This window comes from Lontra canadensis, unplaced genomic scaffold (genome assembly GCF_010015895.1).
Source record: "Lontra canadensis isolate GAN:19392208 unplaced genomic scaffold, GSC_riverotter_1.0 scaffold86, whole genome shotgun sequence".
Taxonomy (NCBI): domain Eukaryota; kingdom Metazoa; phylum Chordata; class Mammalia; order Carnivora; family Mustelidae; genus Lontra; species Lontra canadensis.
In genome coordinates this window covers 5499468-5512976 of record NW_022631080.1, presented here as the reverse complement: position 1 = coordinate 5512976, position 13509 = coordinate 5499468, and the positions used below count along the sequence as shown (strand labels likewise).

Genomic DNA, 13509 nt, shown 5'->3' with positions numbered 1-13509 from the left:
GACTGGGCCACCCACGTGCCCCTATTTTGTTAATTTTATTTTAAACTTATTTCTATGAGTAATTTCTGAATGAAAAATGAATTCTTTTATTAAAAAAGAATCAGATTCCATCTGAGCAATAAAATGGGGGAGACTGTTTTTCATAGAAATGCTGAATGGTAAGAGGCAAATGTTCACAACTCTTTGTAAAATTTCTTGAAGATCCATGTTAAGATAAAATGCCAAAAAAAAAAAAGAAGTTTTAGATTCAGTATTTTTTTAAGGGGGTGCAGGGCTGAGGAAGAGAGAGACAGAAAGAATGTGAAGCAGGCTCCATCCCCACCACAGAGCCCAAGACAGAGCTTGATCTCAAGACCCGTGAGATCATGACCAGAACTGAAATCAAGAGTTGGACACTTTATCAGTTGAGCCACCCAGGCGCCCCTAGTTTCAGGATTTCTGAATGATCTTCTAATGCTACTAATCTCAACTGGTTATGTGTAATTCCTCACATATTAGGAAAGCATCCTTGAAGGATGATTAGAATTTAAACATTTTCATAAAAATGTATGAAAAATTTATTTATAATAAATCCATGTATCTGAGATTCCTAAGCAAAAGTCTTTTTTAAAAAAGATTTTATTCATTTATTTCAGAGAGTGAGTGAGTGAGAGAGCCCGAGATGGGGGAGTGGAAGAGGGAGAAGTAGACTCCCCACTGAGCAGGGAGCCTGATGTGGGGCTCAACCCCAGGACCCTGGGATCATGACCTGAGCTGAAGGCAGATGCTTAACCAATTGAGCCACCCAGGCATCCCTAGAATACTTATTTTGATTTTGGGGAAAGGGGCACGAAGAAGTTTAGTGCTCACAAACCCTGAAAGGTAATGCCACACAGATGGCAAAGCTGTCATGAAACAACAGAGCGGGAAAGCACGGATGATAAAAGCAAAGAGAGGAGCCCAAAGGAGCATGAGAGGATCCAAGCAAACTCAATCCATTCCCTCCACAATGGCCCAAGGCCCTGCTTTTGCAAGACATTTCTTTCACCTAAAGAAGCAAGAAAAATGCTTTATAGCAACCGACATTTGTTTTGAAGACCGTGGAATCCAACTGGTTTTCATGCCTCCACAACTATGCTCCAGTCCACAATGGTGAAGGGACCAAGACAGTAAGATCCGGGGCACCTGGGTGGCACAGTGGATTGGGGCCTCTGCTTTCGGCTCGGGTCATGATCCCAGGGTCCTGGGATCGAGCCCCGCATCGGGCTCTCTGCTCAGCGGGGAGCCTGCTACCTCCTCTCTCTCTGTCTGCTTCTCTGCCTGCTTGTGATCTCTGTCTCTCAAATAAATAAAATCTTAAAAAAAAAAAAAAGACAGTAAGATCCAAATTCGGTTTCAGCCAAGTTTCTGTCATTTTTTATTAAGACAAATTAGGACAGAGAGAGGGTTAAAGAAGCTGCAAAGCCCCCTGTAAATCCATAGTGTATCGGGGAATTTTAAAAAATGGGAGTTAGTGTATTAAGTAAGTGTGCTACACATTATTTGAGCACCTATTAGATGATCATGTTCCATATACTCCCATTTAATGGCCATAACCTCCCTGAAAGATTAAACATTATCAATATTTTACATGTAAGAAACCTGACATTCAGTGAGGTCAGGGTCACACAACCAGAGAATGAATAATTGGATTTCGAAGTCATGTTTGACTTCTAAATGTATTCCTTTACAACACAATAACAATAAAATATGAAAGAGTAAAGTTAAAGATATGCAATTTTACCACTGCAATGTGGTGGCTAGCATGAATATAATGCCCAAGATGTAAATGAAAAATGTAACTTTAAATAGCCTATTTTGGCTCAGCTTCACACTCTGAAAATACATGTGACAGCCAGTGCCTCTCATCACATACAATATCAGAAATCAAATTTTGAACTTCATTTGTATTTTAAAGATGGCAACTGGTAGTATACATCTTGCTGGATAGTGTATAATTTCAGAGAGTAGCAGAATGCTAAATATAAAAACAATTTCTATCTTGTTTAAACATACGCCCAACATAAGAACTTTATTGTGCACGTAGTAAACATTTTGTTTTGACACTGAACAAAAGTTTATGGGGAAAAGAAAATTAAAGTCTTCGGCAATGCTGACTAAAAGCTTACTTGCAATTGCTGGACAAGGCTTTCTTGGGACAGTGTCATCACAGATTTCATTCTAGTGTAAGAACTTTTGAACTGCAAATTTGTAGAAATGAATCTTAGCTGTAATTTACAGTTGTGTCGAACTGAATGAATACAGTCACTTTTCAGCAAGTACAAGACCACTCTCAGCTGCTATTGAAAAACTACAAGGTAATTATTGGCACCATCACAATTGATCATTGCTACCTATGTTCTGGAGCTACCATATGATCAAGGGTCATTTCAGACTACTCTATCATGAATAGTCAAGGTAGAGACTAAATTTACTAAAATGACAAGAAACCATCTTAAACATGGATCCTCAATATTTGGTTTTGTAATATGGAATAAATAATGAAAGCACCCTGGTGAGAGCACTGAACTATGACCACGTAACGTTCTGTACCATCTAAAGCCTCTAGAGTGTAAGTAAATGTTATATGAAAATATTCCTTAATTTTGTTAATTCTTAATTTTTTACCTGAGATATAATAGACATATAACATTGGATTAGTTTTAAGTGTAAAAAATTCTTGTTGTTTAACGTCTGGAAATCATTTTAGGCCAACATGCTATGATCAACATATTAAATTCTTTCACCTGGATTTTTGCTCATACACATAAAGGTCTTATAATTTATTAAGTGATCCTTGTCACTGCCTATCTCTTTTTGTACGTGTCAACTCTTCGGAAAAATGTAAGATATTCAACTACTCAAGTTCACCCCACCCCTTTCTTTGGTCACAAATAAATGTCATTAATGATTATAAGAATTTCTAAAGACCTTTTCTTTGGAAATGAAAGTATGTTTGTCACTCAAAAGTAAGAGTTCATAAGAGATAATTATCAAATCTTATACTTAGCTTAATAAAATCAACTGTACTAATTAACAGTTAGACAAAAGCCGTCGTTTATCTAGTACACAGATAAAATCTAGGTAGCTCAGTCAGTTAAGCATCCAGCTCTTGATTTCAGTTCAGGTCATGATCTCAGGGTCGTGATATCAATACCCAGCAATTGGCTCCGGCCCGCGCTCAGCTGGGAGTGTGCCTGGGTTCTCTCTATCCCTCTCCCTCTGTCCATCCCTCCACTCGTGCTCTCTCTCTCCTTCTCTCTCTCTCTCAAATAAATAAGTAATACATAAATAAATAAAACCTTTAAAAGTATATTTAGGGATTGTCTTCTCTATAATATCAACATATTAAATTATTTCAGCCTGGTTTTCAATCTTTACTTAATGGTTGACTTGAATATATGGTTATTACCCTTTGAATGTCCTTAGATATATATATATAGGCATATATCAAATTTTGAACTTCATTTGTTCTTTTATATATATATATATATATATATATATATATCCATACATATTACCCCTTGAGTGTTCTTAAATATAGAGAGATATATATCTAACAGAATATTATTCAGGCATAAAAAAGAATGAAATCTTACCATTTGCCATGATGTGGATGGGGCTAGAGATTATAATGCTAAGTAAGAAAAGTCAGTCAGAGGAAGACAAATACCATATGATTTCACTCATATGTGGAATTTAAAAAACAAAACAAATGAATAAAGAGGAAAAAATGCTCTTAGTATCTCGATAGGAACTGCATTAAATGTGTAGATTGCTTTGGGTAATACAGACATTTTAATGATATTTGTGCTTCTAATCCATGAGCACGGAATGTCTTTTCACTTCTTTGTGTCATCTTCAATTTCTTTCATTGTGTTTTATAGTTTTCAGAGTACAGTTTTTAAGCCTCTTTGATTAAGTTTATTCCTAGGTACTTTACTATTCTCAGCACAATTGTTAATGGGATTGCTTTCTTAATTTCTCTTTCTGCTGCTTCGTTGTTATTATTATATAGAAATGCAACAGATTTTTCTATGTTGACTTTGTATCCTGTAACTTTAATGAATTCATTTATCAGTTCTAGTAGTTTTTTGGTGGAGTGTTTCAGTTCTCTACACTGAGTATCATGTCATCTGAGTAGTCAAAGTTGTACTTTGATTAGATGCCTTTTACTTCTTTTTGTTGTCTGATTGCTGTGGCTAGGACTTCCAGTACTACGTTGCAGACATCCTTGTCTTGTTCCTGACCTTAGTGAAAAATCTCTCAGTTTTTCTTAATTAAGCATGATGTTAGCTGTTAGCTGTGGGTTTTTCATATAAGGCCTTTATTATGTTGAGGTATGCTCCCTCAAAACCTACTTTGTGGAGAGTTTTTTTTCTTTTTAAGATTTTATTATTTATTTGACAGAGACACAGTGAGACAAGCAACACAAGCAGGGGAAGTAGGAGAGGGAGAAGCATGCTTCCTGCTGAGCAGGGAAATGGAGGGTTTTTTTTTTTTTTATCATAAATGGATGTTGTACATGGTCAATGCTTTTTCTGCATCTATGAAATGATCATATGGTTTTTATCTTTTCTTTTCCCACAGTGATTGATTTGTGAATACTGAACCATACTTGCATCCCAGGAATAAGTCCCACTTGATCATGGTGAATGTTTTTAATTTTCAATAAAAAATTTTTAATTTAAATTCAATTAGCCAATATACAGTACATCATTAGTTTTTACTAAAATATTCAATGATTCATTAGTTGAATATAACATCCAGTGCGCATCATATCACGTGCCCTCTTTAATTCCCATCACCCAGTTACCCATTTCCCAACCCACCTCCCTTTCCCAACCCTCAGTTTGTTTCAAGGAGTCAAGAGGTTTGTCTTCTTCTATGGTTTCTTATCAACTTTCCCTCCCTTCCCCTATTGTCCTCTGCACTATTCCTTATGTTTTACATATGAGTGAAACCGTAAGATAATTGTGTTTCTCAGAATGACTTATTTCACTCTGGAATGGGAGAAGATATTTCCAAAAGACTTATCAGATAAAGGGCTGGTATCCAAGATCTATAAAGAACTTCTCAAACTCAACACCCAAAGAACAAATTATCCAGTCAGGAAATGGGCAGAAGACATGCAGAGACACTTCTCCAAAGAAGACATACAAACGGCCAACAGACACATTAAAAATGCTCCATATCACTTGCCATCAAGGAAACACAAATCAAAACCACAATGACATACCACCTCAAACCAGTTAGACTGGCTAAAATTGACAAGACAGGGAACAACAAATGTTGGAGAGGATGTGGAGAAAGGGGAACCCTCTTACATTATTGGTGGGAATTAAATCTGGCACAGCCACTCTGGAAAATGGTATGGATGTTCCTCAGGACCTTAAAAATAGAGCTACCCTATGACCCAGCAATTAAATAACTATGGGTTATTTAACCCCAAAGATACAGATGCAGTGAAAAGAAGGGGCACCTGCACCCCAGTGTTTATAGCAGCAATGTCCACAATAGCCAAACTGTAGAAGGAGCCAAAATATCCTTCAACAGATGAATGGATAAAGAAGATGTGGTTCATATGAATAATGGAATATTACTCAGCCATCAGAAAGGATGAATATGTACCATTTACATCGACATGGATGGTACCAGAGGGTATTATGCTAAGTAAAAAAAAAAAAATTAAAGGAAGTACAGCTGACATATCTCCCAGTTAATTATATAACCTTCCTTAGTGTTGTTTACTATTAGAAGTACATTTGAAAAAAAAAAAAGAAGTACATTTGACTCTCCTTTCTCCTTTATCTCTCCATATCCTATTTTCATCAGATGTAACTGTGGTGGACACTATACAGCATCAATTACATTCCTAATCGGGAATGAAGGACTTATTTCTGTAGCTGCAGGGAATGATACTGGAAGATGAAAATTAGGTCAGCCCTCTTTGGGCATTGTCTTAGCTTGAAAGAAAGCCTTATCCAAGGTCAAACCTACTTTCACATGCAGTCTGCTTTCAGTGACTGATCAATACAGTAGCATAAAGGCCCAGTCCCCCTCTCCTAACTTAGGACAACTCCAAAAGACCATTCTAGCTTCAGAGGCCCCAATAAATTGACTAAAACCCTTGACTGGACCTATCTAGAAGCCCAACTTCCTTCTCCTCCTGGTCAATATACCTTCTTATCTTTCTTTTCACAAATGTTGATCATACTACAACTCCTAATAAATGTCCTGCCAATCCCCCATCCCAGAATTTGAATCCCTGAAAACCCAAGCTGTTACAGCATCATTTCCCATTTTTATTTATTTTAAAACTGTTCCTCTATTCTTTAATCCACTATTACTGGTCTAGTTCAGTCTGCCCTTAACTTTGTTTTTCTTTTCTTTTCTTTTCTTATTTTTTAAGATTTATTTATTAGAGAGAGAGAGAGAGCAAGCGGTGGGGGGCAAAGGGGGTGAAAAGCAGAGGGAGAGGAGAAAGAGAATCTCAAGCAGAATCCTCACTGAGCACAGAGCCTGACACAGGGCTCAATCTCATGACTCTGAGATCATGACCTGAGCTGAAATAAAGAGTTGGATGTTTAACCACCTGAACCACCCAGGTGCCCTACCCTTAATTTTCATTTAAAATGGTCAATCTTCACTATTCGTTCCAAGGCCAGAGAGGCATTCAAATTCAAGTCTCCATAACACACACTTTAAACATGATTGTAGCTCACTGAAGGCTGCTGCAAAAATTCCAACTCTGTCCATTTTTCAAAATTTCTACCTACCAATAGTATGACATAATACCTATTGTGGTATATGCTCTTGGTGTCCCACAAAAATCACCTCTGCAGACAGTTTCCATATACAGCATTGGTTTCCTAGGACTTTTCCAGTGGGGAATGATTCATTGCCATGAGAATCTGCCCTAAGAGCAAACTTCAGCCAGTGATGTATTGGAGTTAGTGGATCATTACCACAGTTTGCTTGTCCTCTGGCATGACAATTCTGTCTGAAGGTTCCCGGTGAGCTTACCCAGGTCTCAGCAGTAGTCTGATACCTAGCTTACTTTTTATTGACTTTCTCCCTTTAGCATCTTACCTTCCCATTCTTTCAGAGTACTTATTGTGATCAACTCTCACCTAAACCATTTGCAATTAAACTCTTTTCTCAGGGTCTTCTTTTAAGAGAAGAAGCATAAATATTGAGAAATGATCAACTAGAATATTACTAAAGGCTCCTAAAGGATCTTTCAGATCTAATTGCCCTCTCTTGCCCTTCCTATCTGTTTTGTATTTTACCTCTAGAATTTTCTTTCTAAAACTCTGTTGACTCACACTCCTTAGAAATCCTCAGTGACTCCCACTGCAATAAGAAGTAAAACAAAACTCTGCCCATCAAATTTGGCCTGCATTTCTAACTGCATTTCCTACCACAAACACACTGTAGACATACTCCTCAACTCATTACTGACATGAAGCATCTTGTTTGTGCTTTCAGTAAGATTGCTTCCTCTGCTGTAAGGACCCCACCATATTGGCAAATAAATTGCAGCTTATCCTTTGCGGTCCAAATCAAACCGATTATCCCCTCTCATACCCCCAGTGTTAGGGTTAATATCTCCTGCTATCATGCTCCCCAGTGCCATATATTGCCATTCTGGTATATCAGAGTGTACGTTTTACTAAGATGACTTATGGATACGTATTTCTACCACCAGATATGAATTCCTAGTAGGCAGGAGGCATGATACCCATCTTTGCGTCCATGGCTAATATTTGAAATAATTAACAAATCTATATTCTAATTTGGCCACTGAGAAAGGACAAAGGATAAAAATCCTGAGGCAGCCTGGTGAGTCATATTTTAACCGTTTATTTGCTGCTGCCTTGTTGGGAAGTCCTGGGGGGCCTGAGGGAAGGGTTATGGTGCTACAGTGGCAAGGTTTTACTACAGTGGTGCTCAAACAATTAGGTATTTGCCAACATATACGGAAAAGCATCTGTTACAATATTTTAACAAATAATTAGCTGGATGTCAGCTTTGTTCACAACTACTATACTTATAAAGGCTTCCCAAGTTATAGGCCTTTTGTAAATAATTGTTATGTAATTAAGAACAGAACTGAAAAGAAGCACAATATTTTTTAAAAAGACCACTGATACACATGCACATGGATACACTTCTTTAACCAGCACAAATAGGAATATTCTCATATACATATGGAAATGTTATAGTGTGTTTTTAAAATCACATTAGACTAACAACTATTCAGAAGCAATTACGTTTATACTGCTTCAAGTACTGTATAAGTTTTCTAATAACAACATCAATAAAATGGACTTCGCCTTGTCACCTTCTCCAAATCCTATCAACAGTCATTTACCTCTAAGGGACTGCCCTGGAAAGAGCAGACATGATAGCGTCTTGCAAATATTTTTCAAAATTATGAAGCCTAGAAAACCTCTTGTGTAGCCAGCAAGAGTTACTAATTCATCCCCACTTAATGATGTACCTCGAGTCACTTTTAACTTCCTCAAATTCCTTCTAAAGTCCTTCAAACCAGCATGTTAAATGAGTTCATATCTTGTTCAGTGAAACTATGTATTGAAATTTTATGGTCTCTGAAAGCTGCCAAAACTAACAAAAAATGACTATAGAAAGGAAAGACATATTAAATATGATTTCTTAATTATTCTTAGCTCCATTTCCATAACTTTAAGAGTCTGATTCATAGATAAGAAGTTTTGTTTGTTTAAGGGATTCATACACATTTCTGATACAATAGTGTCATGCAGTTTGAGGTTCCTCAAATGTTCTTTCTCATACATAGCAGAACTCTCTCCCTTTTGTAGAACAGGAAACTGAGATTTAATGTGTTTATCAAAAATAATGGCAAATCTGAATGATTCACTGCCCTTTACAAAAGACTAGCTAACATTCCAAAACTAAGGGAAATCCACTAGTAGGGCTGTCATTTGACTATTAAAATGAGAAGTGAACTTTAGATTTCTTAAAATCAATTCTTCTGAATTACATAAAATAACAAAATATGCTACTTTATTGAAATACTAGGAATAGGTTCACTATAGCTTAAAAACCCATCACATGGAGAATTATTAATTGGCTTTGCAAAGCCAAATAAATGTCTGAAAAGTGGTGGGAGGATTTTGGAAGATACTGATAACTATGACCCTAGTGATATGTGAGGTCAAGTTCACTAGAAGCAGACAGTGGGGTTGGGCAAGTTGGCTCTTGCTTTACAGCACATTTTGTTCTAGTAGTATTGAATGGATCACTCTGTTTGCATTCTAAAGTTTCCCGTCTACTTATTAATAGCATTGGCATGCTAGGTATAGACCCTTCTATGCTAAGTATAGACCCTTGCCTAAAACATTTTTTGTTGAGGCAAACAGGGTTGAGACACTAATTCTTCCACGGAGCACAAGATTGCTACTAGGTGTGTACTTACTATACTTCTAAATTATATCCATTTACCTATATATGATGATTTTCTCAGCAGGATCCAACCATCACAGGGCATTTAATTCTCTCTCAAAGAGGACAGCTTACTTCTTCAATGAATCAGTTCCTCAGATCTTCCCTATGACTCTTCGACCTTCTCAAGCACCCTCCCTTCAAAAGTTTATAGAATAGCCCTCAGCACTGTTCCCAGGCAAGCAATTCTGTCCAGGAACCATCAGGGCAATTTGTATAAATGAATGCTTAGAGACAAAGGAAGGAAAATTCACACACCAAAGACTTTAGCCTATTTTTTCATGTATTAATTCAGTGCCTATGCTTGTTTTATAATACCTATTCTCATAAACAAACATTCTCATAAGACGCTGCCTGGCACACAAATTGGTATAAGTATTTATAAGTATTTATCAAAATTTTAAATGTAAATACCCTTAACTAAATATCTCTACTTCTAGAAATTTGTCCACCACATACATTCAAATAAATGGCCAAAAGAGTATAGCTCAAGATATAAAAGGTATGTTCCAAAGCTCCAATTATTCAGAAAGCTAATGACTGAAGTAGAAAACCGAATTTCCCTCTGGGTCATTTATTAGAAAAGGGAAATGTAAACGATATTTTTAAAATTTCTTCTCATCCTGTATCTGTCCTAGTGTGGTGGTTAATAATATTTTACTAATGGTTTTGTTACCTTTGAATATACCACGTTTCCAAGGGGACACATGTAGAATATATGGAACCGCATTATCAGGGTCTATGGTGATTTTTGGATTTCCCCACACTATTGGAAGATCTGAAGTTACCTAGAAAAGAGATTTCAAAGAATTACACAATGTCAATATTTATATGAAATTCATGTAACAAGCTAAAGCATAGAAAAAACTGAAAACTTAAACACTTCCATTAAAACTATTCATCTTTAAATGAAAAGCAAACCAGAAAACACTACAGTAAAAGAAAAATCTGAGGAGATCTCTGAAAAAATAGAACAAAGAAAATGACTCTTACAAAAAGAAAGATGCTTATTTTCTGTTGCTCCTTGTAGCAAGAATACTGATGCTTAGACAACTTGAGTATCTTTTATAGGCCATGCATAACAACTTGATGTACAAAAGATGAACCATTTCAATTAATTTTATATCAATACAGCAAATAAAGAATATTTAAGTAGCATTTGACCATAACTCTGGTTAAATCCAACTTTCAGATCACTGAATGCTATATCTCACTAATCCCCACAGCCTAGGCAAACACTAATCTACTTTGTATCTACAGATTTGCCTCTTCTGAACAATTCATAGAAATCATGTAACATGTGGTCATTTGTGACTAGCTTTTTTCACTTAGCATAATGTTTTCAAGGTTTATCTGTATTGTGGTATATATCACTATCATTTCATTGACAAATGATACTAAACTGTATGATATGCCATATTTCATGTATCCACAAATGTGGAAATTCCTGTTGCTTCCACTTTTGTCTATTATGACCAATGCTTCTATGAAAACATCTACGAGCTTTGAAGTGGACATAGATGCTCATTTCTCATGGACATAGATGTATCTAGGAGTTGAATTGCTGAAGCAAATGATAATTCAATATTTAACCTTTAGAAGTTACTGCTTCCCAAACTGTTTGTCAAAGTGACTGCACCATTTTCTTTTCTACCAAAAAAGCATAATGGCTCCTATTTCTCTACATCTTCTCTCACAGTTTTTACTGTCATTTTGATTATAGCTTTCTTAATAAGTTTGAAGTAGTATCTCATTGTGATTTTGATTTGCATTTTTCTAATGGCTAATAGGTTGACTATCTTTTCATGTGCTTACTGCTCATGTGCATACCCTCCCTGGGGAACTGTCTATTTATTTATCTATTTTTAAAGATTATATTTATTTATTTGAGAGAGAGAGAGATTGAGAGAACAAGTGGGAGGAGGCGCAGAAGGAGAAGCAGACTTCCTGTGGAGCAGGGAGCCCGATGCTGGACTTGATCCCAGGAATCTGGGATCATGACCTGAGCCTAAGGCAGATGCTTAACTGACTGAGCCACCTGGGCACCCAGGAGCTGTTTATTTAAATTCTGTATGTTTCAGGGAGCCTGGTGGCTCTGTCCAGATGCCTGGTCTTCTAACCAGATGCCTGGTTAGAAAAGGACTTTAATTTTGGTCCCCCAAGTTTTTTTTTCAGCCCCCCAAGTTTTCTTGAGTAAATACCATTCAGATTATTTTAAGCTTTTGTTTAATTTCAAGGTCAGAAAATTTTCGTTTTTGACAATTTTTGCCAGTGTTTTATTGCTCTTGAGGAGGAACAGATGTACACAACAACTCCTTGCTCTACCATTTTGGAAGTTCTGTATCTGCTGTTTTCCTTATTGCTTAACTATTTTCTACTACTTAACCACTTGGGTAAAATGCCACAGCATTTTACCTGTATCTGAATTATGTTCTCTGATTTTTTATTTTCTCTTTCATACTGAGGAAGTCCCAACCTTCTATAGAAAACTATTCTTATAGCAGTAAGATGAACTATAACTTAAAAGCCTTTTTAAAAAGGTATAAAAATGTCTAGTAGCTGCAGTGCCTGGGTGGTTCAATGTGAGCGTTGGGTTCTTGGTTTCGGCTCAGGTCATGACCTTGGCATCATGAGATGGAGCCCCATTTAGTCTCCACACTGGGTGTGGAGCCTAATTAAGATTCTCTCTCTTCCCCTACCCCCCACCTCCGGCTCACACCCTTTCTCTCTTACTTTAAAAAAAAAGGATGAGTACAGCAATGAAAAAAAGAAGAAAGAAAACATATGAGAAGAATATATTGAGTTTGAGTTGTTAGCAGATTGTCAAAATGCAGGTGAACAGCAAACAGTCGAGAATGAGGGACTGACTTAACACATACCTCTCGAGTACCAGTGCAGGTGTGGCACTTGTAACCTGATGACAGTTTGAAGTGAAGAAATGTCCAGGTGAGATGTTGTAAAGACATAGGAATACTTTGGAAAATGGAAACTTGAAAAGACATCAGGAGGTTAGAGGGATAAAAGAACCAGATAAGTAATATTCAAGAAATGGCAAGGAAATGAGAAATACACAATGATATAAAATAAAAGGTGAGGAGTTTTAAGAAGGCAGATCGACACAGTCAAACACTGCAGGAGTTTTGAGGCAGATTTAGGCAAAATAAGTGATTTTTCTTGACCCAAAGTCAAAGGTAATCGTTGTGGCAGCAATTTCATAGCACAGTAGAAAAGCTTGAAATCGCCCACCATAAATGAAGAAGTGATCATGCAACCATCATTTTTTCAAAAAGTTTAGCAATTGTGGACAATAAAGATGATAATAGTTGAAGAAGAAGTAGTATACAGACAAGTTTTCTCTGGTAATGGAAAAATTTGAGAATATACATTAAGGGAAATAACCCCACAAAGATGAAGACACTGAGAGTAAAAGAGCAGGGGAAAAGAATGTGAATCAGTCTTGAATGCACTGAGGTAAACTTCATTTCACAGACGGAGGAATGAAGATGGAGAATCAGAAACATTTCAGTGGTACTAAAGCAAGAGTATGCTGAAAGCTGAAAGTATAAAGCAAAGATTCTCAGCCCAGACCTTCTCCTTGGTGCTACCTCAGTTGTTCCTCAATAGAATTTCTATTGAAATGCAAATAATCATCTTGTATTATGTATTAAAATTTGTATTAAATTAAATTAAATGAAAGGGCAAATTCGTATTGCTCATTATTCTGTGTTGATTAAAAACAATGGTAAATTTCAAATTAAGAAAGGAGATACTGTACCTATGGATAATATTTCTAGGAACAAATATTTCTTAAATCTTAAATACTCTTCAGTTCTTTTATAATTGTTGAAGCTCTTTAAATATAAAAATATGGAAAATCTCCCTTGAAAAACTATTAGGTACTTGACACTATAATCTACACTGGGTATAAAAATGTGGATAAGAGGGGCGCCTGAGTGGCTCAGTGGGTTAAAGCCTCTGCCCTCGGCTCAGGTCATGGTCCCA

General features: G+C 36.5%; 1 protein-coding gene across 1 annotated transcript in view; it reads right to left on the bottom strand.

Annotated features, from left to right (window-relative positions):
* CFAP47 (cilia and flagella associated protein 47) overlaps nt 1-13509 on the bottom strand; it is a 509602-nt gene that overhangs the window by 172697 nt on the left and 323396 nt on the right. The window contains exon 49 of the mRNA XM_032883134.1: nt 10184-10295. Coding sequence (XP_032739025.1) covers nt 10184-10295 — 112 coding nt within the window. The remainder of the gene's footprint in view (nt 1-10183; nt 10296-13509) is intronic.